Raw genomic sequence first — 27,198 nt, 5'->3', positions numbered from 1 at the left:
AGCGCATTCTTCAATAAAGAAAATCACTGGAGCTCTGACTATAATTTGTAAAAATATTCAGAGACCTGCTGATGGTAAATGGAACAAGTTAGATCCTAGAATGAAATACCATTTTACTTTTTGTTGACCGTAATGGTCAATCAATGAACATATTCACGAGGCTGTCAATGTACATAAAGGTTTATCTTACAAAGGTTTAAAAAAGGAACCACCATGTTACTGTATATACAAATTATTTGAAACTGTCTGTTTCAAATATCAGCGATAAGGGTTAAATCCTTTTACCCTCAATCGCAACTATATAGATACTGAAATCTCTGGGAAGGGTCTTTCTGTCTCCACAGTAAAGTTCCCTGTTCATACAGCTGTACAGCCTGGAAACAAACCCTTTTGTCAAACTCGTCCATGCCAACCAGATATCTCAAATCTAGTCCCATTTGCCAACACTTGGCCCAGAGCCCCTTTAAACCCTTTCTATTCATATACCCATCCAGATTCCTGTTAAATGTTGTAATTGTACTAGCCTCCACCACTTCCTTTGGCAGCTCAATATTTGTTACTAAACAGCAGAGGCAGACAGCTGTGCAGGTTGATTTAGCTGTTTTTCACCTGCCATGTGGTCTCTACTTTGTCTCTTCCTCCTTTTCTTTAAGTGCCATTGCTTTGATTTTTTTTCCCCAAAGTTCCAAAACAATGGAACAGTTTAGAAAACCGTAATTACTGCTGCAATAATTCGAGGAAATCCACTACAACACTGAAAAACACCTCCAGAAAGGGAAGAGCCCTTACAGCCACAATTGTTTCCCCATCCTCTACGTTGCTTTACCCAGAATTCTCTCCTGACTGAACTTAGTTTCTAGGGCTTTCTCTTGCTGTCATCAGCGAGATTTCAGAGCAAACATGTCGTTTTCCATACACTCAGCTTCCAGCAGTTTTCTGATTCTGGACGCTTTCCGCTTAAGCCACTTATGACTTTTTCCTGGCCCAGATTGTTTGGGGATTGCCATGACTAACAGCAGCTTTTTGCTCTGATTGAACAAGCACACTTGTCTGACCTTCTGGATTGTTCAATCTTTCTGTGACACTGGATTCCTGCTACAACGCAACGGAAGGTCTATCCAAGATGCACAGAATTGTTCTGTCAAATTTACTACAATGTAATGATCCCTCATTAAAACGGCATAGATCAGTAATCTCAGGCACTAGTCATAGAACAAATCTAAAACCATGCCTCCCCTCCTTAATTCCCACACTGCAAATCAAGCTGAAAACTGCTCATGATTCTCCAAATAATAATGTATCATGAACCTTCATTGCTTGGAACCATTTTTTAAAATTAAAAAGCTGCCAAGTATGGTTTATTATTTGGTGATATACCTACTCATGTCTGAGTATATTTACTTTGTTTTGTAGGTAAGCCTTCCAAGCAGTTTGTTGCAAGATGTTTGCTCTTGGTATTGAATTAATGATATGAACGATGATTGTTATATAACATCTGTATCATTAGAGAAGCACAAACCACATGCCCAGGACTGTCCCTCTGTAATCAACTTTGTAACTTGCTATAACTTCATTCTTTCCTCACAGCTTCAACTCCAGAGGTTGATTTGTGATCAGTTTTATTTTGAGGTCTTGGAATCATCAAAAGATTATTTATTAAAAACTGTTTTTGGAGCATGGGTTTTTAAGATTATCTTGAACATTTTCTCTGGTCATTCTTGTTCCTCCAAAGGGTAAATGAATCCAGTTAATTGTTGGGATAACAGTTCATGTGAAATTTTTGGGAAGGAACGGGCTAATTTCAGGTTTCATTAATTTTTTTTTCTGTTTTCTGAAACCAGGTTAAAAAGTTTTATTTACACAGTATGAAGTGATGTCCCCCTCAATCAGATTGCCTTTTACCTATGGGGGAATGCCAGTTCAGATTGGCCTTAACATTGTTTTAGAACTCAAATGACCTACCTGTTTCTCAATTCCCCAGGCTGTCACAAGTGCCCAACTTGACTGACTGTTTTTCCAGCACTGCTATCAGTACGTTATTGTAGTTAAACCAATACAAATTCTTTTTTTGCAGCATTTTACAAAAGAATATCCATCTTCTGGGCGAAAGAGAGGCTTGACATTTGAAACCAAGTATCGACGCATATACGGTGTTGGTTTTGGGCGTACTAATCAACGGATATTCACCAAACATTTCAGGGAAGGGCTGAGCAGGAAAAGGAGAGATGAAAGGGTAAGGGTTTTTAGGTTTGGAAATTAATTTTTGAACTGCTGGCTGGTGTTTAGTTGATGGAAACTGAAGTTTGACATTGCTGATATAATGTATTTGGCCTTTCATTCCCCATGATTGGTTTATGCTTCCTCTTGCTTTTTCCATCCTCTTTGTCCTGTTATATATGATTTTCTCAGACATAGAGTTGGATGACTTGAGTTATTCCCAGTTATGTAAATTCCTTTTTAAAAAAGACATTAGTGTTGTTGAAGGTTGATTGATTAGTTTCCTTTGAACTTCAACAGGAAAAGACAGGGTAGATAACGATAAACTATTTCCACTAGTTGGAGATTCCAAAACTAGGGGCATAGGGTCGCGTTGCATCCAAACAGGCTCTTTGGTCTGCCATGTCTATGCTGGCTGACAAACACCAAACTACCCTAATCCCATTTACCTGCACTTGATTTATAACCTGTTTCCCCAGCATTTTAAGTACTGATCCAGAGGCTGCTTAAAGGTTGCATATGTACCTCTCAGGCAGCATGTTCCATTTTTATGCCATCTTCTGGGTGTAAAATATTTTTTTCCTCTGATCTCCTCTAAACCACTTGTTCCTCAATTTAAACTTATGCCCTCTGGTCTTAGACATGTTTGCCATTGGAAAAGAATTCTTTCAATCTACTGTTTACGCCTCTCAGTTTTGTATACCTCAATCAGATCCCCCTCAATCTTGACCTCCTTCCACCTATCGCATCTCCATCGCCCCTCCCCCAAGTCCCTCCTCCCTACCTTTTATCTTAGCCTGCTGGACACACTTTCCTCATTCCTGAAGAAGGGCTTACACCCGAAATATCAAATTTCCTGTTCCTTGGATGCTGCCTTACCTGATGCGCTTTTCCAGCAACACATTTTCAGCTCTGATCTCCAGCATCTGCAGACCTCATTTTCTCCTCCCCCTCAATCTCCTCTGGTCCAGGGAAAAACTAAGCCTATTGAGTGTCTCCTTATAACTGAGAGTTTTCATCCCAGGTAATGCCATGGCGAATCTTCTCTGCAACCTCCCCAGTGCAACCACATCCTTCCCAGAACTACACACATTATATTCCATTTGTGCAAATGTTGTAACAGGCTTCCTTGCCACTATATTCTTTGCTCTGCCTAATGAAGGCAAGCATCCCATTAGCTTGCTTTCACCACCCTGTTTGCTTGTGCTGACACCTTCAGGGATCTATGGACTTGTACTCCCAAGGTCCCTCTGTTCCTCAGTACTCCGCAGGGACCTACCATTCCTTGTGTATGTTCTTCTTTTCTCAGACCTTAACTTATCCAGATTAAATTCCATCTACCATTGCTGTGCCCAGTTTACCAGTTGATTGATATCAGACTGTAGCCTGGCACCATATTCATCATTATCAAAAATGCCATCAATTTGCATGTCAACACTAAATTAACTAATTATATGTTCTATATTCCCATCCAAATGATTAACGTACATAACAAACAGTAAAGGTCCCAGCACTGATCCCTGTGATACACTTGTGGTCACAGGCTTCCAAACACACAAACTACCTTCCATCTTCACCCTTTGCCATCTGCTTGCAAGTTAGTTTTGGATCTCATGGGCTGTTATCTTTTGGACCAACCTTGCTTGTGGAATCTTGTCAAACTCTTTACTGAAGTCCATGGAAACCACATCAACTGCACTACCCTCATCGATATATTTAGTCAGTTAAATTTGCCAGACAGATTCACCCTCTGACAAATCCATGCTGACTATCCCTGATTAATCCTGGCTTTTCCAATTGTCGATTAATACTGTTCGTCAGAATTTGTTAAAAAAAAATTCCCTCCCACTGACTTCAGACTAACTGGTCTCTAATTACCTGGCCTATCCCTGCTGCCCTTCTTGAACAAAGGAACCACATGAGTTTTCTTCCAGTCGTTTGCAACTTCAGCTGTAGCCAACAAAGTTATAAATATCTCCACTAGGGCTCCAGCAAGCTCCTCTCTTGCCTCCCATAAAAGCCTGTGATGCATTTCATTAGGTCCTGGGAAGTTATGCATCTTTATGTCCACTAAAACATCTAAAACCTATTCATTAATTTTAACACGTTCTTGAACCACACCGTCCCAACTGAAATCCCTGACTATAATGTCTTTCTCCTTGGTGAATGCTGATGAGAAATATTCATTAAAGACCTCACCCACCATTTCTGGTTCCATGCACAGTTTCCCCTTGAGTGTATAATAGGTCCCACTAGTTCCTTGGTAATCATCTTATTGTTAATATGCTTATAAAATACTTTCGGGCTTTCCGTAATCTGAACTGCCAAAGACATTTCATTGCCTCTCACTGCCCTCCTCATTTAATTTTTAAGTAAATCGCTACACACAGTATATTTTTGAAGGGCTTCCCTTGTTTCTAATGCACTGTACCTAACATATGCTCTCTTTTTTTTAAATCAAGCTCTTGATATCCCTTGACATCCAGGGTCTCTGGAGTTGCCGTCCATGCCCTTCATTCTTAGAGGAGCACATTGATCCTGAATTCTTACTATACTACTTTTAAGTCTTCTGGGTCAGATGGCGTGTCCATCAACTAGAAGAAAGTGAGGACTTTAAGGACGCCTTATCTTCCACCTCAGGACCCTGTAACAACACGGGATTCTGCAAAATGGGAAGTCTTCAGAATGAGATCACGAGAATCCAGAGAAAGTATATTCCTGTTAGGGTGAAAGGAAAGGTTGGTAGGCATAGGGAATGCTGGATGACTAAAGAAATTGAGGGTTTGGTTAAGAAAAAGAAGGAAGCAGGATAGATCGAGTGCATTCTTAGCAAAGTATAAAGGCAGTAGGAGTATAGTTAAGAGGGAAATCAGAAGGGCAAAAAGGGGACATGAATAGCTTTGGCAAACAGAGTTAAGGAGAATCCAATGAATTTTACAAATACAATAAGAACAAAAGTATAACTAAGAAGAGAATAGGGTCCCTCAAAGATCAGCAAGGCGACCTTTGTGTGGAGCCGCAGAAAATGGGGGAGATATTAAATGAGTATTTTGCATCAGTATTTACTGCGAAAAAGGATATGGAAGATATAGAAAGTAGCGAAATAGATGGTGACATCTTGCAAAATGTCCATATTACAAAGGAGGAAGTGCTGGATGTCATGAAGCTAATAAAGGTGGATAAATCCCCAGGATCTGATCTGGTGTATCCTAGAACTCTCTGGGAAGCTAGAGAAGCTGGACCTCTTGCTGAGATATTTGTATCATCGATAATCACAGAAGACTGGAGGTTGGCTAATGTGGTGCCACTGTTTAAGAAAGGTGGTAAGGACAAGCCAGGGAACAATAGACCAGTGAGCCTGACGTTGGTGATAGGCACGTTGTTGGACGGAATACTGAGGAACAGGATGTACTTGTATTTGGGACGGCAAGGACTGATCAGGGATAGTCACCTCAGCTTTGTGCATGGGAAATAATGTCTCACAAACTTGATTGAGTTTTTTAAAGAAGTAACAAAGAGGATTGATGAGGGCAGAGCAGTAGATGTGATCTATATGGCCAGTAAGGCGTTTGACAAGGTTTCCCATGGGAGACTGATTAGCAAGGTTAGATCTCATGGAATACAGGGAGAACTAGCCATTTGGATACAGAACTGGATCAAAGGTGGTGGTGGAGGGTTGTTTTTCAGACTGGAGGCCTGTGACCAGTGGAGTGCCGCAAGGATCAGTGCTGTGTCCTCTACTTTTTGTCATTTACATAAATGATTTGGATGCGAACATAAGAGGTACAGTTAGTAAGTTTGCAGATGACACCAAAATTGGAGGTGTAGCGGACAGCTCAGATTACCACATGATCTTGATCAGATGGGCCAATGGGCTGAGAAGTGGCAGATGGAGTTTAATTCAGATAAATGCGAGGTCCTGCATTTTGGGAAACCAAATCTTAGCAAGACTTATCCACTTAATGGTAAGGTCCTAGAGACTGTTGCTAAACAAAGAGATCTTGGAGTGCAGGTTCATAGCTCCTTGAAAGTGGAGTCGCAGGTAGATAGGATAGTGAAGAAGGCATTTGGTATGTTTTCCTTTATTGGTCAGAGTATTTAGTACAGGAGTTGGGAGGTCATGTTGCAGCTGTACAGGGCATTGGTTAGGCCACTGTTGGAATATTGCGTGCAATTCTGGTCTCCTTCCTTTCGAAAATGCTGTGAAACTTGAAAGGGTTCAGAAAAGATTTACAAGGATGTTGCCAGGGTTGGAGGATTTGAGCTATGGGGAAAGTCTGAACAGTTTTGGGACAGTTTTCACTGGAGTGTCGGAGGCTGAGGGGTGACCTTATAGAGGTTTACAAAATTATGAGAGGCATGGATAGGGTAAATAGACAAAGTCTTTTCTCTGGGGTTGAGAAGTCCAGAACTAGAGGTCATAGGTTTAGGGTGAGAGGGGAAAGATTTACAGGGACCTCTGGGGCAACATTTTCATGCAGAGGGTGGTGTGTGCTTGGAATGAGCTGCCAGAGGAAGTGGTGGAGGCTGGTACAATTGCAATATTTAAGAGCCATTTGGACGGGTATATGAATAGGAAGGTTTGGAGGGATATGGGCTGGGTGCTGGCCGATGGGACTAGATTGGGTTGGGATATCTGGTCGGCATGGACAGGTTGGACTGAAGGGTCTGTTTTCATGCTGTACATCTCTATGACTCTAATGTGGATTTCACTAGTTTCCTCATTCCCCCTCCCCCACTTTATCCCAGTCCCAAGCCTCCAACTCGGCACCACCCTCTTGACCTTCCCATCGTCTTTCCCATCTATCTGTTCCACCCTCCCCTCCGCCTTCTCACCCTCACACATGTGCACACACATACACACCCCTTCATCTACCTATTGCATTGCGAGCTACCTTCCCCCAACCCCCGCCGCCCCCCCCCGCCCCCGCCCCCATTTATCTGTCAGTCGCCCAGTCCACACACCTTATTCCTGATGAAGAGCTTACACCTCAAACGTCGATTCTCCTGCTCCTCGGATACTGCCTGACCGGCTGTGCTTTTCCCGCACCACACTCTCAACCCAGGCAGGGTGTCCCCAAGGTTACTACAGGAAGTAAGGGAAGAGATTGCTGTGTCTTTGGTAATGATCTTTTGGAGGGTGTCAAATGTTTTTGTCTTGGTCAAGAAAAGGAATGGAGATAATCCTGGGAATTGCTGACCAGTCAGTCTTACACCTGTGGACATCAAATTATTGGAGATGATTCTGAGAGACAGGATTTATGATTACTTGGAAAGCCTAGGTTTGATTAGACAATAGGTACAGGAGTAGGCCTTTCTGCCCTTCGAGCCTGCACCACCATTCTTTATGATCATGGCTGGTCATCCTCAATCAGTATCCTGTTCCTGCCTTATCTCCATAACCCTTGATTCCACTATCCTTGAGAGCTCTATCCAACTCTTTCTTAAACGAATCCAGAGACTGGGCCTCCACTGCCCTCTGGGGCAGAGCATCCCACACACCCACCACACTCTGGGTGAAGAAGTTTCTCCTCATCTCTGTTCTAAATGGCCTACCCCTTATTTTTAAGCTGTGTCCTCTGGTTCAGGATTCACCCATCAGCAGAAACATGTTTCCTGTCTCCAAAGTGTCCAATCCTTTAATAATCTTATACGTCTCAATCAGATCCCCTTTCAGACTTCTAAACTCTAGGATATACAAGCCCAGTCGCTCCAATCTTTCAACATAAGATAGTTCTGCCATTCTGCCAGGAATTGACCTTGTGAACCTAAGCTGCACTCCCTCAATAGCCAGAATGTCTTTCCTCAAATTTGGAGACCAGAAGTGCACACAATATTTCAAGTGCGGTCTCACCAGGGCCCTGTACAGCTGCAGAAGAACCTCTTTGCTTTTATACTCAATCCCTCTTGTTATGAAGGCCAGCATGCTATTAGCTTTCTTCACTACCTGCTGTATCTGCATGCTTGCCTTCATTGACTGGTGTACAAGAACACCCAGATCTCTTTGTACCTAACTTGACTCCATTTAGGTAGTGATCTGCCTTCCTGTTCTTGCCACCAAAGTGGATAACCATACATTTATCCACATTAAACTGCATCTGCTATGCATCTGTTCACTCAACTAACCTATCCAGGTCACCCTGTATTCTCCTAGCATTCTCTCGCATTTCACCCTGCCACCCAGCTTTGTATCATCAGCAAATTTGCTAATGTTACTATTAATACCATCTTCTATATCATTAATATATATTGTAAAAAGCTGCGGTCCCAGCACTGATCCCTGCGGCACGCCACTGGTCTCCGCCTGCCATTCCGAAAGGGAGCCGTTTATCACTACTTTATTTCCTGTCAGCCAACCAACAAAGTCCTTGGTTGGTAGGATTTGGGAAAACCCAAAGGCTTTCTATAGGCATGTCAGGAATAAAAGATTGACTAGGGTAGGAATAGATCCAGTCAATGATAGTAGTGGGAAGTTGCGTGTGGAGGCTGAAGAACTTGGGGAGACGCTGAATGAATACTTTTCGTCAGTATTCACTCAGGAACAGGACATTGTTGCCGATGTGAATATTAAGTCACAATTAATTAGAATGGATGGCTTTGAGGTATGTAGGGAAGAGGTGTTGGAAATTCTGGAAAGGGTGAATATAGATAAGTCCACTGGGCCAGATGGCATTTATCCTAGGATTCTTTGGGAAGCAAGGGAGGAGATTGCAGAGCCATTGGCCTTGATTTTTATGTCATTGTTGTCTACAGGAATAGTGCCAGAAGACTGGAGGATAGCAAATGTGGTTCCCTTGTTCAAGAAGGGGAGTAGGGATAATCCTAGTAACTATAGGCCAGTGAGTCTTACCTCTATTGTGGGCAAAGTCTTAGAGAGAATTGTAAGGGATAGGATTTATGAACATCTGGATAGGAATAATGCGATCCAGGATAGTCAGCATGGTTTTGTGAAGGGCAGGTCGTGCCTCACAAACCTTATTGAATTCTTTGAGAAGGTGGCTAAGGAGGTGGATGAGGGTAAAGCAGTAGATGTGGTGTATATGGATTTTAGTAAGGCGTTTGATAAGGTTCTCCATGGTAGGCTACTGCAAAAAATACAGAGGTATGGCATTGAGGGTGAGTTGTAGGTTTGGATTAGGAATTGGCTGGCTGGAAGAAGACAGAGGGTAAAGGTTGATGGTAAAGGTTCAGTTACCAGTGGTGTTCTGCAAGGATCTGTTTTGGGACCATTGCTGTTTGTCATTTTTATAAATGACCAGGAGGAGGGGCTAGAAGGTTGGGTGAGCAAGTTTGCGGATGATATGAAAGTCGGTGGAGTTGTTGACAGTGAGGAAGGATATGGCAGGTTACAGCGGGATATAGATAAGCTGCAGAGCTGGGCAGAAAGGTGGCAAATGGAGTTCAATGTAGCTAAGTGTGAAGTGATTCACTTTGGTAAGAGTAACAAGAAGATGGAGTACTGGGCTAATGGTTGGATACTTGGTAGTGTGGATGAGCAGAGGGATCTTGGTGTCCATGTACACAGATCTCTGAAAGTTGTCACCCAGGTAAATAGTGCTGTGAAGAAGGCATATGGCGTACTGGCTTTTATTGGTAGAGGAACTGAGTTTCAGAGTCCTGAAGTCATGTTGCAGTTGTAGAAGACTCTGGTGCAGCCGCATCTGGAGTATTGTGTGCAGTTTTGGTCACCATACTAAAGGAAGGATGTGGAGGCACTGGAACTGGTGCAAAAGAGGTTTACCAGGATGTTGCCTGGTATGGTAGGAAGATTGTTTGAGGAAAGGCTGAGGCACTGGGGCTGTTTTCATTGGAGAAAAGAAGGATTAGGGGTGGCTTGATAGAGGCGTACAAGATGATTAGGGGTTTAGATAGGGTTGACCATGAGAACCTTTTTCCACGTATGGAGTCAGATATTACGAGGGGGCATAGCTTTAAATTAAGAGGTGGTAGGTATAGGACTGATGTTAGGGGTAGATTCTTTACTCAGCGGGTTGTGAGTTCATGGAATGCCCTGCCAGTCACAGTGGTGGACTCTCCCTCTATATGGGCATTTAAACGGGCATTGGATAGGCATATGGAGGATAGTGGGCTAGTGTAGGTTAGGTGGGCTTGGATCGGCGCAACATCGAGGGCCGAAGGGCCTGTACGCGCTGTATTTTCCTATGTTCTATATAACATTAGCCACCCTCCAATCCGCAGGAACTGATCCTGAATCTACCGAACTCTGGAAAATAATCACCAACGCATCCACGATTTCTAGAGTCATCTCCTTCAGTACCCTGGGATGTAGACCATCAGGTCAGCCTTCAGACCTAATAGTCTCTCCAACACCAATTCCTGGCAAATATAAATTCTTCAGTTCAGGTCCTTCAGCCACTGTTACCTCTTGGAAATTGCTTGTGTCTTCCCCAGTGAACACAGATCTGAAGTACCAATTCTACTCTTCTGCCATTTCTTTGTTCCCCATAATATATTCTCCTGTTTCTGTCTTCAAGGGCCCAATTTTAGTCTTAACCATTTTTTTCCCTTCCACATACCTAAAAAAGCTTTTACTATCCTCCTTTATATTTTTGGCCAGTTTACCTTTGTACCTCATTTTTTCTCTGCATATTTCCTTCTTAGTAATCCTCTGTTGTTCTTTAAAAGCTTCCCAGTCCTCCGTTTTCCCACTCATCTTTGCTATGTTATACTTTTTCTTTTGATTTTATATGTTTCTTAACTTCCCTCGTCAGCCACAGCCACCCCTGCCTCCTCATAGGATCTTTCCTCCTTTTTGAAATGAACTGATCTGCATCTTCTGCATTAGACCCAGGAATATCTGCCATTGTTCCTCCACTGTCATCCCTGCTAAGGTATTGCACCATTGAACGTTGGCCAGCTCCTCCCTCATAGCTCCATAGTTCTTTTATTCAACTGAAATATTGTCACTACGAATTGTATCCTCTCCCTCTCAAATTGCATGGTCACTACCTCCTAATGGCTTCTTCACTTCGAGGTCCCTGATCAATTCTGGTTCGTTGCACAATACAAGATCCAGAATTGCTGTCTCCCTGGTAGGCTCCAGCACCAGCTGTTCTAAGAATCCATCTCTGAGGCACTCCACAAAGTCTCTTGACATCCAATACCATCCTGATTCTCCTAGTCTACCTGCATGTTGAAATCCCCCATAACAACTGTAATAACATCTTTGCGACAGGCCAATTTCAGCTCCTTATTCAATTTACACCCTACATCCAGACTACTGTTTGGGGCCTGTAGATAACTCCCAAGAGGGTCTTTCTACCCTTAGAATTTCTCAGCTCTATCCATACTGACTCTACATCCCCTGATTTAGGTCCCCCCCCGCGCAAGAGACTGAATATCATCCCTTGCCAACGGGGCCACCCCACCCCGTCTGCCCGTCAGTCTGTCCTTACGATAGCACGTATAGCCTTGAATGTTCATTTCCCAGGCATAGTCAGTATGGCTTTGTGAGGGGCAGGTCATGTTCAGGATACAGTGTGACAAAGCATCAAGTACAGTTTTTCTCCTTTAATAGTATTTGTGCCAATCATATACTAATATTGAGTCCAGCGTTCTAGAGATATGTTGTTAATCTGCCCATACAAATTCTGAGCAGGACTGAACCATTTCAGCTTAGATTAGATTACTTAGTGTGGAAACGGGCCCTTCGGCCCAATACGTCCACACCGACCCTCCGAAGCGTAACCCACCCAGACCCATTCCTCTACATTTACCTCTTCACCTAACACTACGGGCAATTTAGCATGGCCAATTCACCTAACCTGCACATCTTTGGACTGTGGGCACCTGGAGGAAACCCACGCAGACACGGGGAGAATATGCAAACTCCACACAGACAGTTGCCCGAGGCGGGAATTGAACCTGGATCCCTGGTGCTAACCACTGTGCCACCGTGCCGCTTACTGTGTCTTTCAGTAGAAAATCACTCCCAATCTGTGGGCGGCACGGTGGCACAGTGGTTAGCACTGCTGCCTCACAGCGCCTGAGACCCGGGTTCAATTCCCGACTCAGGCGATTGACTGTGTGGAGTTTGCACGTTCTCCCCGTGTCTGCGTGGGTTTCCTCCAGGTGCTCCGGTTTCCTCCCACAGTCCAAAGATGTGCGGGTCAGGTGAATTGGCCATGCTAAATTGCCCGTAGTGTTAGGTAAGGGGTAAATGTAAGGGTATGGGTGGGTTGCACTTCGGCGGGTCGGTGTGTACTTGTTGGGCCGAAGGGCCTGTTTCCACACTGCAAGTAATCTAATCTAATCTGTTTCTGTTTTGATTCCAAGTTTCCATCGATTCCCAATGACCTTCATTATTTCTCAGGCAAGACAATCAATCTACCTTTGCCTTAAAAATATTCAATAACCCTTGCATCCACCACATTCAGAGGCAGAAAGTTCCAAGTGATCCTCTCAAAGAAAATACTTCTCATCCTGCCTTGCAGGGGCAAGCTTTTGTTTTAGAGCAATACCTCGTACATTCATGGAGTTGCCTTAAACATGAACTTTCAAAGGTGGAAATTATTTTTTAATTCATCTTTGCAATAGGTTCAGTTTAATTTCTAACTTTCTAACTTCTAACAAAGTGACTTACAAGATTGTGGGACTCCAGTTGACCTCTTGATTTCATTCTAGGTACTGTCACTGCCTGCTTTTGAGTATTGTTTTACTGAGTTATGAAGTTAGTTTAATATTTGGATTTTATTTAATTCAATATTTCTTCAGAGCCACATGCTGTCCCCAGTAGTAGATATTAGGAGCAGCAGTGGCATTCTGCTTGGTTGACAAATTCCAGTCATGCTTTTGGCTTGAATTCTATTCCATTGTACAGGATTAAACCCATCCCTCTTCTCTCCCCCTGAAATAAATCCCCAAACAATTGTGGCACTTTAGCAATCAATAACTTTGAAACCTTCTCTCCAATAGGAATTACCCAGCAGTACCACAGACAAGTAACATACATAGCCATCAGAATATGGAAGAGTGCTGAACAGCGGATGTATTTCCAATATTAAATCTCTGGAGGACTGCTCGCATTTCAGTTGGAATCGGTCCAAATGGCTATTGCAGACTGCTGTGAATATGCTGTTGTTCAACTTGTTCTACTATAGTTAGTGACAGATCCAATCGTTTTTTTCCAATTACGCTTGATAATCTGACTGGTGATTAAAACCTTCCACTGTTTTCTAATTAGTCTGAATAATAGCCTCCTCTTTTCCCTTCCACACTAGCCTTCAGACAAGGTCTTCCAAGAATAATTCTAAAACATGAACTGCAAGGCAGGACAACCGCAAATATGAGATAAAACACTGATCTGTTTAAGTCTTGTCAAAGTAATGATGCACCCCGGTTTAAAATGTTGCTGTGAGAAACCAGAAATATTAATGGTGTGATTGAAGGTGGACAGAATGTTTAAAAATTAAACTTGTGAATTTTTCTCTGATGTTTGCCATTGGCTGCAGGAGTGCAAGCTGATGTTGCTTGCTGTCCTTGTGAATGGATGTCCAAGTATTTCCTGTTATTTAAATTGTGGACTTGTTGGCTGAGTTCATTTGCCTTAATGTATCTCAATCTACTGTTCTGCTTTTGATTTGAACCTGCAAATGTGTGTGACCAAATAAATGGTACATTAATATTCTGGTGTAAGATGTAGTTGTTTGGTACTTTGTGTTTTTATCGATTCCATTTTAGTGAGAATTGTTATCCAGATGTACCATTCTGTGTAGAGTTAGTGGAGGAGATGATTTGACTCCATGTGAGGGGACATTGATGTCAGGAAGAGACAGGGATTTCAATAAACACAAAGCTTTCAGTGAAGAGAAAACAAAATGAAAGAAGACCAGGGCAAACAGTGTAAAAGTGCAAGATGATCAAAGCCTAACCAGGGGCAAATAATAAGGCGAGACAGGAATGGCAGAGTTATTCACTTGTTTTCTCAATGTTCTAAGTCTGTCCCTTCAATATAATGAATCTCATTACGTGGAGTGTTAAGATGAGGTGTTGCACTTCCACATTAGGTGTGCATCTGGGAGTGTTCCCATTCCTACACCCGCTGAACTTCCTTTATTTAGATAGCTATGCTCAATCTCATCCTGATTTTGTAGGGCTGGATAGCAGTATAAAAATAATGTTGGAGAAACTCAAGTGCCAGCATCTGTAAGAGAAACAGTTACTGTTTCAGTTCATATGTGACTGTTTCAGAACCCCTGTGGTACTCCAGCCGTGCTACAGTTGTACTCATTGATTTATTTCCAAAAAGCAAACCTTGGGATGAGGGGCAGAAGGAATTAATTATTCTAATTAGAGTTAATTCCATAGGGGTTTTCCTTTCCCAGCTAAAACATCAGTATTGGTTAATAACCAAGTAAAAACATACACTAGTTAGTATGTTTGGAATCTAGGCAATATTTAATTATTATACAGGTTGAAATGTTAGAATTCAATATCCCACACTTGGATGGTGTGTGCACATATAGGTCCCCTCCCTTTTTTGAACTTTAATTAGATCAGGCATTTATAACGTTTACTTAGTTTGAATATTGATTATCTTTGAATGCCAAATGTCTATTGGCTTTTGCAACCATTTATATGTTTACAGGAACAAGCGCTTTGTTTTGAATAATTCATTCTAATATTTCTCCCATTCTCTTATTCCTGAACCTGGGGAGAAATAACATTGCTAACGCCAGGTTGGTTTATTGAGTAGGACTTTCTTTAAAAATCCGATCTAATTTTGTCCAAGAATGTACTGAGATATATGGATAACAAGTTGAAACCGTTCTGACCCTAATGGTACTGGTTTATCCATGATCTCTTTGTATCTCTAGTGACTCAGATACAAGTATTGGGATTGTTCCAAAATTATCTTTCTGATGCCAGCATATCGCCCTCTCCAATCTGCTGCCCATAAAACAGCTCCACAAAACTGAAATTCTTCCTTATGTTCTTTCTTTGCAAATTGTTCTCTGGACATCACTGTTGCTTTTCTGTGCAGTGATGTGATTAGATGGCAACAGTTTGTTTGTAACTTTCTAACAGTTGACCAGTCAGGTTTTATTTGAACTTGTTTTAGTGGTGATGAATTTCTACAGGTGACAGGAGCAGCTTGAGATTTGTATGAAGACTGTCATTAAACTGTTCTTTCATCACTATGACCACATGTTTGCTATTGATGGATTTTAATTCTATTGTCTTTGTGAAGTATACTTTGAGCTGCTGTTCTTTAATCTATTCATTTGTTGCATTAAAGTTCCACTGTTTCCACAATCCTATGGAGTTGTTTCGTGTACTTTGATTGTCTTTGTCTCATTTAATGAAATTATTACACCATACTGTGTGCCAGTTACAAACACAATATGACATTCTTTTGCATGTTATGGGCCCGGTCAAGCACCCCAAAATATAGTAAGGAGATTAGCCTCGGCCTTAACTTTTATATTTATTTAAAGGCAAGTGTAAGGCGCTATATTCCAGATGTGATTCAATTGGTTCACCACTGTGCTTTAAGCAAAACACACTTTATCCTTACAACGCAAAGAAGTATAAACAAAAAAAAGCAGCGTATCTTTAACTCTGTTGAAATACGGAAGATATGATTTAACCACTGGTCATCAATTGTTCCAATGTAGGTAGCATTTCATAAACACACCCTTGGCAAAGCAATGTAGCAAAACCGTTTTATTCTCACACACTGTCTCGCATTCTAGCAGCAAAGAGAGCTCTACCTGTTCTAGCAGCCAGCTATTAGAAACCTCCTCACTAACTGAAAACAAAACAAAAAAGCCTTCCTGGGTCTGTGAGAGACTTTGCTCACTTACGAAAGACCCAGGGGTACCTCCAAGCTGTTTACGAACTGCCTATCTGAATGATACATTCTGATGGTTGTGGCAACATTTATCTGTAAGAGAAACAGCAGAGAACACAGCTTTGTTAAAGGCACAGTATTGTCATGTATTGTGTGAACTTTAAAAACATTTAATCTTTACAAAATACATCCTCACCTTTCAAAATTATCTGTTCAATATATTTTTCTTGCTGATACCACTCCATTTTTGAGCATGTCAATAGGAACAGGAGTAGACCAAATCAATCCTTCAAGCCACTTCTGCCATTCTGGCTGATTTGATGTGGCCTCAATTCCACATTCCTACCTACCCCATTAACAAACATCTGACAAAATAATTCTCATCTCCATCTTTAATGGATGACACCTTATTTATTTAACTATATCATAGTTTTTCCCATGATTGGCAATATCTTTCAGTTTCCACCTTGTCAAATCCACTCAGGATCTGGTGTGTCTGAATAAGGTGTCTTCATATCCTTTAAAACTCTCAAATAATTGCAGGCTCATCCTAAAGCAACATTTCCTCATTTGATTGCCCCATATCGGGTCTCTAGATCAGCTGAATCTTGTCTGAACTACTTCTAATGCATTTGTATCCTAAAATAAGAATGCCAAAACTGTGCAAAATACTTTAAATAGATTCTCACCGATACCCTGTACAACTGAAGCAAAACATCCTTACTTTTCTATTCCCCTTACAATAAATGACAGCATTCCATTCACCTTCCTAATAACCTGTTGTCTCTGCATATTAACTGTTTTTGTATCATTAGTGTACCAGTATGCTCAGATTACCTCTTCATTCAGAGTTCTGTAATCTCTATTTAAACAAGACCACAAGATGGAGCAGCAGAAGTAGTCCATTCGGCCCACTGAGTCTCCTCATCTGATAATATGTTGCTTTTCTATTCTTGCAAAACTGGACAAGTTAACATAATTTTCCACATTATAATCTATCTGCCAATTTTGTGGCCTGCTTCTCCTATTTGAGTCCTTTGCAGACTCCTCATGCCCTCTTCACAACTTCCTTTTAGACTCTGTCTCATCAGCAAAAGTGGAAAAATAAACATTTTCTCTCTCATCACAGTCATTGATATCGATCAGAAATCATTGGGGGGCCCAGCAGTTTGCTATCCTGAAAATGACCCAAATCTCCCAACTCTCTGCTTCCTGTTAGCTAACCAATCCTCTACTCTTCCCACCCCCACCCTGCCCTCCACCCAAACAGTAAATGGTTCACCTCCAACATGACCTTGTTTAATCATATTTGATGTGACACCTCGTCCAGTGATGGTTGGAATTCTGAGTACAGTGCATCCACTTTGTCCATATTTCATAGAGTGATTTCACAGACTCAGCCCATTGAATGTTTACTGTCAAAGTTGTACTCTATCTGCACTAGTCCTACTTCCCTGCACAAGACTCATAACCTTGAATGTTATTGTATTTCAAATGTTCACCCAAGTACTTTTTAAAGATTGTGAGCTTTCCCACCTCAATTATTTCCCAACTTCCCCGAGCAGTGCATTCCAGACCCCCACCATCCTCTGGGTGAAAAAGAACTTACCCTCAAATCCCCTCTAAACCTCTTTCCTTTCACCTTAGAATTATGTGTCCTTGTTATTGACACTAGCCATCTTGTTCACGTTCCTCGTAATCATACGTACATCAGTCCGGTTCCTCTTAATTCCTACTCTGATCCAAAGAAAACATCCCAAGCTTACCCAGTCTCTCGTCATGACTGAAATGCTTCATCCCAGGTACATCCTGCCTCCTCTCTACTGCATTGCATCCTTCCTGTAATGACTTGAACTACACATAGTGCTTCAGCTGTGACCTAATCAAAGTTCTGTGCAGCTCCAAAATACTGTACCTGTTCTGTGCCACAGTTGATAAAGTCAAGTGTCCTGTATGGCTTCTAAATTATCCTATTGATCTGTTCTGCTGTCTTCAGGAATCTGTGGGCAAAATGATCCTGAACTGGACCAGCCACATAAGTACTCCAGCTACGAGAGCAGGGGCTTGGAATCCTGAAGCACGTAATTCACCTCCTGACACCCCAGTCTATCCACCATCTACAAGGCATGAGTGGTGTGGTGTCAGTATCCTTACTTGCCTGGATGCCTTCAGCTCCAACAACACTCAAGAAGCTTGATACCATCCAGGACAAAGCAGCCCACTTGTTTGGCACCACATCCACAAGCATCCATGCCCTCCACCCTCTGTGAGGAGAAAGTGAGGTCTGCAGATGCTGGAGATCAGAGCTGAAGATGTGTTGCTGGAAAAGTGCAGCAGGTCAGGCAGCATCCAAGGAACAGGAAATTCGACGTTTCGGGCATTCCTGAAGAAGGGCTTATGCCCGAAACGTCAAATTTCCTGTTCCTTGGATGCTGCCTGACCTGCTGCGCTTTTCCAACAACACATTTTCAGCTCCACCCTCTGTGCCCAATAGCAGTAGTGTATGCTATCTATGAGATGCACTGCACAAAGTCACCAAAATTCTTCACACTACTTTCCAGGCCTACAACCATTTCTATCTGAAAGGATGAGGACAGCAGATCCATGGGAATACCACCAACTGCAAGTTCCCCTCGAAGTCACTCACCATCATGCCTTGAAAATACTGTATATCACTTCAGCATCTGGAAGCTAGACTTAGGAGCTCAGTGGTTAACACCGCTATTTCACAGCACTAGGGGTCCAGGTTCAATTTGATCCTAAAGCAACTGCCTTGTGTGGAGTTTGCACTCTCTTCCTGTGTGTGTATGCGCTCCCTCTGGGTGCTCTGCCTTCCTCCCACAGTCCAAAGATGTGTAGGTTAGGTGAATTGCCTATGGGATAGTTTCCTGGGATGTGTAAGTTGGGTGGATCCCCATGGGAAAATGCAAGTTTACTGGGATAGGAATGGGGGGATGGATTTGGATGGATAGGATGCTCTTCAGAGGATCAGTGTAGCCTTAAGAAGCCTGCTTCTGCACTATGGGGATTCTGTGAACATAGATTGGAGCAGTTCAAAAAAGTAGCTTAGCTCAACTTTCTACAAGCGAGTTAAGGATGGGTAATAAATGCCCACATGCCACATTTTCAAAAACTATCAGCTGTCACTTCATTAGCATCTGTATGTTTTACTGCATGTAGATGAGCTACTGCTTTTACAGTCAGTGCCATCATGATGTGTTAGTCATTCTGATTCTGCAGGGACCAGACATTTAGCAAACCCAGCAGTATACCTGACCCAGCAAAATGTACAGCATATGTACCCAGATCTGCAACTGATTGTTGCAGGTACAGGGATAAAGCAGGAGATTGACACTAGGTAACAGTGCTCATTTGAAGAGCTGGTGCAGGCATGATGGACTGAATGGGCTCTTTCTACATCATAACAATTCTGTGAAATATCAAGTTGGTGGAATATATGACTGGATTAATGTTTACTTTGTTACGGCAATATCCAAGGACAGACTGAGTCTTTTGTGTGCAGAATTGAAGAAATCGAGAGTGTAAATCTGATGCAGAATGGTCTGCAACATCGCAGTATGCTTCTGGTAGTCAAAGCTTTCATAGAGTCATAGAGATGTACAGCATGGAAACAAACCAGATATCCCAACCCAATCTAGTCCCACTTGCCAGCCCCCAGCCCATATCCCTCCAAAACCTTCCTATTCATATACCCATCCAAATGCCTCTTAAATGTTGCAATTGTACCAGTCTCCACCACTTCCTCTGGCAGCTCATTCCATACACATACCACCCTCTATGTGAAAAGGTTGCCCCGTAGGTCTCTTTTATATCTCTCGCCTCTCACCCTGAACCTATGACCTCTAGTTCTGGACTCCCCGACCCAGGGAAAATTGCCTATTTACCCTATCTATGCCCCTCACAATTTTGTAAACCTCTATAAGGTCCCTCCGACGCTCCAGGGAAAACAGCCTCAGCCTCAGCCTCTCTCCAATAGCTCAAATCCTCCAACCCCGGCAACACCTTTGTAAATCTTTTCTGAACCCTTTCATGTTTTACAACATCTTTCCAATAGGAAGGAGCCCAGAATTGCACACAATATTCCAAAGGTGGCCTGACCAATGTCCTGTACAGCTGCAAATTGACCTCCCAACTCCTGTACTCAATACTCTGACCAATAAAGGAAAGCGTAGCAAACGTGTTCTTCACTATCCTATCTACCTGTGACTCCACTTTCAAGAAGCTATGAACCTGCACTCCAAGGTCTTTCTGATACCAGAGGGCAGTTAATGATGAGGTGAACAACCACTCTCTCGTCCACTGTAAATACAATCAAAAGTCTTGCTTGACATTGGTCCAGATTTTGAAGACATTTATTAACAACATCAGCTTGTCTGTGTGCCAACTCAACCACCTAACTGGAGGAACGGATTTTTTTTAACAACAAAGAACTCTATGAGTCAGCAAAATCCTTCATATGCAGAGCATTAGTTGTCACACATCAGATCATTACAGAAATTCCAGCAGCCATGCCTGCACCACACCCTTTGGACTCCAGGAGCAAATAATTGAAAACTGCTCGCCTCCTCTGACTGCACAGGCATTCAGCTCTTGCAAAATCAACCATGGTGTACGGTGTCTGTATTGCCTGGTCCTGCTTTCTCAACTCTCAAACAAATGACCAATGTTCCAGGCAAAGACCATGAAAATGTTTCAAAGACAATCTGAAGCTCTCCTTCCAATGCAGAAACATTGATAGCAAAGACTCAGATCAACCAGATACCATCATATTTTTACTCTCACACTTTAAAGATGGGGCATAGATTGTGCACTGTGGCTGGTTAAAATGGTTCTGTAAATTGTCCCAGTGTTCAGGCATGGCAATAATTCATCATTGCAATGAAATCTAATTCACTAGGAATGGGCATTCTTCCCAGACAACAGTGAAACAGCTCAAAACTGTTTTAAAAATTAAAACCAATCTAACGTTGATTCATACTTCATCACCGACATGTGAAATAAATACTTGAGATTGACATAAAATGATAGAGACAGTTTTAAATAATGTGACTGAAAAAAAAAATCTGGTTCCACTGGGGCTCGAACCCAGGACCTTCTGCGTGTAAAGCAGACGTGATAACCACTACACTATGGAACCAGAGACGATCAGTTATGATGTAGCGCGACTCATAGGCTTAACTGAGCATGCGCATGGTCTGCCCTGATGTTATGCTGTTGCGGTTGATGATTCGCTGCGGCAAGCGCCCTCTGTACCACCCGCTGGTGGGGCTGGTCCTCCGAATGCAGCGTCCTCTGCAGCCTCGGTGGTAAACCGCGCAAGCTGCTGCAGCCGCGGGTCCGACGAGCACACCGCCCTCTGCAGCACCGGTGGTAAAATACAGCGGCCACTGCAATGGCCGGTCCGCCGCGTACAGCGCCCTTTGCAGCACCGGTGGTAAGGCACTGTGGGTGCTGCGCTGACAGGAGGTGGGGTTGGTGCAGTCACTTCGGTGACTGAAGTAAGTTGGGAAGGAGCAGAACTTTCTTTGGGTGTACAAAGTTAAAAATCACACAACGCCAGGTTATAGTCCAATAGGTTTTTTTCGAAGCATTAGCTTTCGCAGTGCTGCCCCTTCATTAGATGGCTGTGGAACATGACAATACGACGCAGAATTTATAGCGAAAGGGTTACTGTGTCACGGAGTTGTAATGATATATTAGACAACTTTAATTATAAATCACACAACACCAAACAAATTTAAATTAAGTCTTTCATCCTTTAGAATGGGATATGGTGGTTTAGGTTCTTTAATGTGTAGTCCCAGAATTACAGTCTCAAGGTGGCATCAGTTTATCTCATAAGAGTCATCTCAGCTCAGATAATGTGTGAAGGTAAAGTCTGTACCAATGATGAGTCAGTTATATTCCTAAAGTTGGGCTTACAGAATTTTACAAGGATTTATGCAGTTTTTGAGCAAAATAAAATGTAATTCTGTAAATACAAATTGACCCCGTAAACTTATATGAGTACGCATGCAGGAGAGACTGGAAGTGTGAATGTGTGCGTGTGGGTGTGAGTGCATGTGAGAGTGTGTATATGTGTGCATGTAAGCTAGGTCAATTATGTGTATGAGTGTGATGGGTTCGTGCGTAGGGGTGAGTGCAGGGGGTGCATGTTGCATGTTTGTCAGTATGAGAGAGGGTCTGCGTGAGTATGTAGGAGTGTGTGTGTGTGTGAGAGAGTGCATAGTGCAGTGAGGTCACCAGTAGTGTGACATGAACTCATGGTCCCGGTTGAGGCCATCCCCATTGGTACCGAACTTGGCTATCAGCCTCAGCTTGACCACTTTGCGCTGTTGCCTGACCCGAAGTCTGTCTTGGAGGACGGGGTCACCCAAAGGTCCGAGGCTGAATGTCCCGGACCGCTGGAGTGTTCTCTAACTGAAAGGTAACACTCCTGTCTGGTGATTGTTGTGTGGTGTCCATTCATCTGTTGCTGTAGCCTCTGCTCAGTCTCACCAATGTACCATGCCTCAGGGTGCAGCGTATGAGATAGACAACATTGGCCGAGTGACATGCATATCTACCATGTACATGGTAGGAGGCGTCCCCACATGTAATGGTGGTATCCGTGTCCACACTCTGACACGTCTTGCAGTGGTTGCCGTGACAGGGTTGTGTGGTGATGTGGTGAAGGGCTTTTGATGAAGGGCTTTTGCCTGAAATATCGATTTTCCAGTTCCCTAGATGCTGCCTGACCTGCTGTGCTTTTCCAGCACCACTCTAACCTTGACTCTGATCTCCAGCATCTACAGTCCTCACTTTCACTAAGCATCGTATTACGTTCTTAAGAGGGGTCTCCTATCCTCAGTATAGAAGCCCTCGACATAGCCAGAGCAGTTCTCACACAGGGTCCCGTTGCCTGATACGATGGGATGTCCTGGTGTATTGGCTTTGTGTATCTGCAGAAGGCAGTAGAAGTCACCTATGCGAGAAGTACATGGGATGAGGGCATGTAGGGAACTCTGAAGGACTGGATCCAAACTCTTAATAATGTGTTTATTTCACGGGAATGCTCTTTGTAGAAATGAGTAGAGTGGATTTTATTTGTCATATCGACCATATACAACTGATATGTTAGAAAATGAGACAGTGGTCCTCTAGGACCAAAGTGCTACGTGGACAGCATAAACTAGATGATCATACAAAGGGCAGCATAAAGTGCATAAGAAAGGCAAAACACACAAAATATTGTGTAATAAAAGAATGGTAATTAATAGACATTGTTCTAGCAGAAATTCGAAGTCATGCAAAGAATTTCAGGTGGAAAAGAGCCCGATCATACTGTGCTAGGGGGAGCTGATGGCTAGGGCGTCACGGCTGCACAATCTGGCCGTGAGAGACTGAATCTCCCCACACTTGCTCTGAAAGTTTTGAGGCCATTCACCATGCTACCAATCTTTGTTGTCCCCTCCCCCGCAGTGGGTTCCATATGATCCTTTCAGGTGAAATCAGATAGGGCCCCTCAAGGATCAGCAAGGCAGCCCTTGTGTGGAGCCGCAGAAAATGGGGCAGTTACTAAATGAATATTTTGCATCAGTATTTACTTGGAAAAGGATATGGAAGATATAGACTGTAGGGAAATAGATAGTGACATCTTGCAAAATGTCCAGATTACACAGGAGGAAGTGTTGGATGTGTTGAAATGGTTAAAGGTGGATAAATCCCCAGGACCTGATCAGGTGTACCCGAGAACTCTGTGGGAAGCTAGATATTTGTATCATCGATAGTCACAGGTGAGGTGCCGGAAGACTGGAGGTTGGCAAACGTGGTGCCACTGTTTAAAAAGGGTGGTAAGGACAAGCCAGGGAATTATAGATGGGTGAGCCTGACCTCAGTGGTGGGCAAGTTGTTGGAGGGAATCCTGAGGGACAGGATATACATGGCTTTGTGCGTGGGAAATTATGTCTCACAAACTTGATTGAGTTTTTTGAAGCAGTAACAAAGAAGGTTGATGAGGGCAGAGTAGTAGATGTGATCTATATGGACTTCAGTATAGTGTTTGACAAGGTTCCCCATGGGACACTGATTAGCAAGGTAAAAACAATGACTGCAGATGCTGGAAACCAGATTCTGGATTAGTGGTGCTGGAAGAGCACAGCAGTTCAGGCAGCATCCAAGGAGCAGCAGAGCGGCAAGGTTAGATCTCATGGAACAAAGGGAGAACTAGCCATTTTCATACAGAACTGGCTCAAAGGTAGAAGACAGAGGGTGATGGTGGAGGGTTGTTTTTCAGACTGGAGGCCTGTGACCAGTGCAGTGCCACGAGGATCGGTGCTGGCCCCTCTACTTTTTGCCATTTATATAAATGATTTGGATGTGAGCACAAGAGTAAGTTTGCAGAAGACACCAAAATTGGAGGTGTAGTGGACAGTGAAGAAGGTTACCTCAGATTACAGCAGGATCTTGATCAGATGGGCCAATGGGCTGAGACGTGGCAGATGGAGTTTAATTCAGATAAATGTGAGGTGCTGCATTTTGAGAAAGCAATCTTAGCAGGACTTATACATTTAATGGTAAAGTCCTAGGGAGTGTTGCTGAACAAAGAGACCTTGGAGTGCAGGTTCATAGCTCCTTGAAAGTGGAGTCACTGGTAGATAGGATAGTGAAGAAGGAGTTTGGTATGCTTTTCTTTATTGGTCAGAGTATTGAGTACAGGAGTTGAGAGGTCATGTTGCATCTGTACAGGACATTGGTTAGGCCACTTTTGGAATATTGCGTGCAATTCTGGGCTCCTTCCTATCGGAAAGATGTTGTGAAACTTGAAAGGATTCAGAAAAGATTTACAAGTATGTTGCCAGGGTTGGATGATTTGAACTATAGAGAGAGGCTGAACAGGCTGGGGCTGTTTTCCTTGGAGCGTTGGAGCTGAGGGGTGACCTTATAGAGGTTTACAAAATTGTGAGGGGCATAGATAGGGTAAATAGCAAAGTATTTTCCCTGGGTTCGGGGAGTCCAGAACTAGAGGCAATAGGTTTAGGGTGAGAGGGGAAAGATATAAAAGAGACCTAAGGGGCAGCTTTTTCACACAGAGGGTGGTATGTATGGAATGAGCTGCCAGAGGATATGGTGGAGGCTGGTACAATGGCAACATTTAAGAGGCATTTGGATGGGCATATGAATAGGAAGGGTTTGAAGGGATATGGGCCGGGTGCTGGCAGGTGGGACTAGATTGGGTTGGGATATCTGGTCGGCATGGACAGATTGGACCGAAGGGTCTGTTTCCATGCTGTACACCTCTGTGACTCTATGACTCTATTTCCCTTTAGTCTCTTTTATATCTTACCCATCTCACCCTAAACCTATGCCCTCTAGTTCTGGACTCCCCCACCCCAGGGAAAACATTTTATCTATTTATCCTATCCATGCCCTTCATGATTTTATAAACTTCTATAAGGTCACCTCAGCCTCCGATGCTCCAGGGAAAAAGCCCTAGCCTATTCAACCTCTCCCTATAGCTCAAATCCTTCAGCCCTGGCAACATTCTTGTAAATCTTTTTGAACCCTTTCAAGTTTCACAACATCTTTTCGATTGGAAGGAGACTAGAATTGCATTCAATATTCCAACAGTGGCCTAACCAATGTCCTGTACAGCCGCAACATGACCTTCCAATACTCTGACCAATAAAGGAAAGCATACCAAATACCTTCTTCACTATCCTGCAACTCCACTTTCAAGGAGCTATGAACCTGCACTCCAAGGTCTCTTTGTTCAGCAACACTCACGAGGACCTTACCATTATGTGTCCTGCTAAGACTTGCTTTCCCAAAATGTAGCACCTCACATTTATCCAGATTGAACTCCATCTGCCACTTTTCAGCCCATTGGCCCATCTGATCAAGATCCCGTTGTAAGCCTTCTTTGCTGTCCACTACACCTCCAATTTTGATGTTATCTGCAAACTTACTAACTATGCTCACAACCAGCTCATTTATATAAATGATGAAAAATAGTGGACCCAACACCGATCCTCGTGGCACTCCACTGGTCACAGGCCTCCAGTCTGAAAAACAACCCTCCACCACCACCCTCTGTCTTCTACCTTTGAGCCAGTTCTGTATCCAAATGGCTACTTCTCCCTGTATTCCATGAGATCTAACCTTGCTCACCAGTGTCCCATGGGGAACCTCGTTGAACGCCTTACTGAAGTCCATATAGATCACATCTACTGCTCTGCCCTCATCAATCCTCTTTGTTACTTCTTCAAAAAACTCAATCAAGTTCGTGAGACATGGTTTCCCATGCACAAAGTCACGTTAACTATCTCTGATCAGTCCTTGCCTTTCCAAATATATATACATCCTGTCCCTCAGGATTCCCTCCAATAACTTGCCCACCACTGAAATCAGGCTCACGGGCCTATAGTTCCCTAGCTTGTCTTTACCACCCTTCTTAAACAGTTACACCATGTTAGCCAACTTCCAGTTTTCCAGCACCTCACCTGTGACTATCGATGATAAAAATACATCAAAAAGAGGCCCAGCAATCACTTCTCTAGCTTCCCACAGAGTTCTGGGGTATGCCTGATCAGGTCTTGGGGATATATTCACCTTTATGCACTTCAAGACATCCAGCACTTCTTCCTCTGTAATATGGACATTTTTCAAGATATCACCATTTATTTCCCAACATTCTATATTTTCATGTCCTTTTCCACAGTAAATACTCAGTATCTGCCCCGTTTTCTGCGGCTCCACACAAAGGCCGCCTTGCTGATCTTTGAGGGGCCCTATTCTCTCCCTAGTTACCCTTTTGCCCTTAATATAATTGTAAAACCCCTTTGGATTCTCCTTAACTCTATTTGCCAAAGCTATCTCATGTCCCCTTTTTGCCTTCCTGATTCCCTCTTAAGTATACTCCTATTCCTTTATACTCTTCTAAGGATTCACTTGATCTATCCTGTCTATTCCTGACATATGCTTCCTTCTTTTTCTTAATCAACCCTCAATTTCTTTAGTCATCCAGCATTCCCTCTACCTACCGGTCTTTCCTTTCACCCTAACAGGAACATACTTTCTCTGGATTCTCATTATCTCATTTATGAAGGCTTCCCATTTTCCAGTTGTCCCTTTACCGGCGAACATCTGCCCCCGGTCAGCTTTCGAAA

The 27,198-nt window shown here is 43.0% G+C and overlaps 1 protein-coding gene and 1 non-coding gene across 2 annotated transcripts in view; one reads left to right on the top strand and one right to left on the bottom strand.

The window, feature by feature from the left end:
- Positions 1 to 15,438, top strand: part of LOC132820927 (BCLAF1 and THRAP3 family member 3-like) — a 58,946-nt gene extending 43,508 nt beyond the window's left edge. Inside the window, exons 11-12 of the mRNA XM_060833298.1 lie at positions 2,075 to 2,233; positions 13,153 to 15,438. Coding sequence (XP_060689281.1) covers positions 2,075 to 2,233; positions 13,153 to 13,182 — 189 coding nt within the window. The 3' untranslated portion in view covers positions 13,183 to 15,438. The remainder of the gene's footprint in view (positions 1 to 2,074; positions 2,234 to 13,152) is intronic.
- Positions 15,439 to 21,115: 5,677 nt separating this feature from the next.
- trnav-uac (transfer RNA valine (anticodon UAC)) lies at positions 21,116 to 21,188 on the bottom strand. The gene has a single exon. It is a non-coding gene; the product is annotated as a tRNA-Val (tRNA).
- Positions 21,189 to 27,198: the final 6,010 nt, after the last annotated feature.

The sequence above is a fragment of the Hemiscyllium ocellatum genome, chromosome 12 (assembly GCF_020745735.1).
Source record: "Hemiscyllium ocellatum isolate sHemOce1 chromosome 12, sHemOce1.pat.X.cur, whole genome shotgun sequence".
In the NCBI taxonomy this organism is placed as follows: Eukaryota; Metazoa; Chordata; class Chondrichthyes; order Orectolobiformes; family Hemiscylliidae; genus Hemiscyllium; species Hemiscyllium ocellatum.
This window is presented reverse-complemented; position numbering and strand designations above follow the sequence as displayed.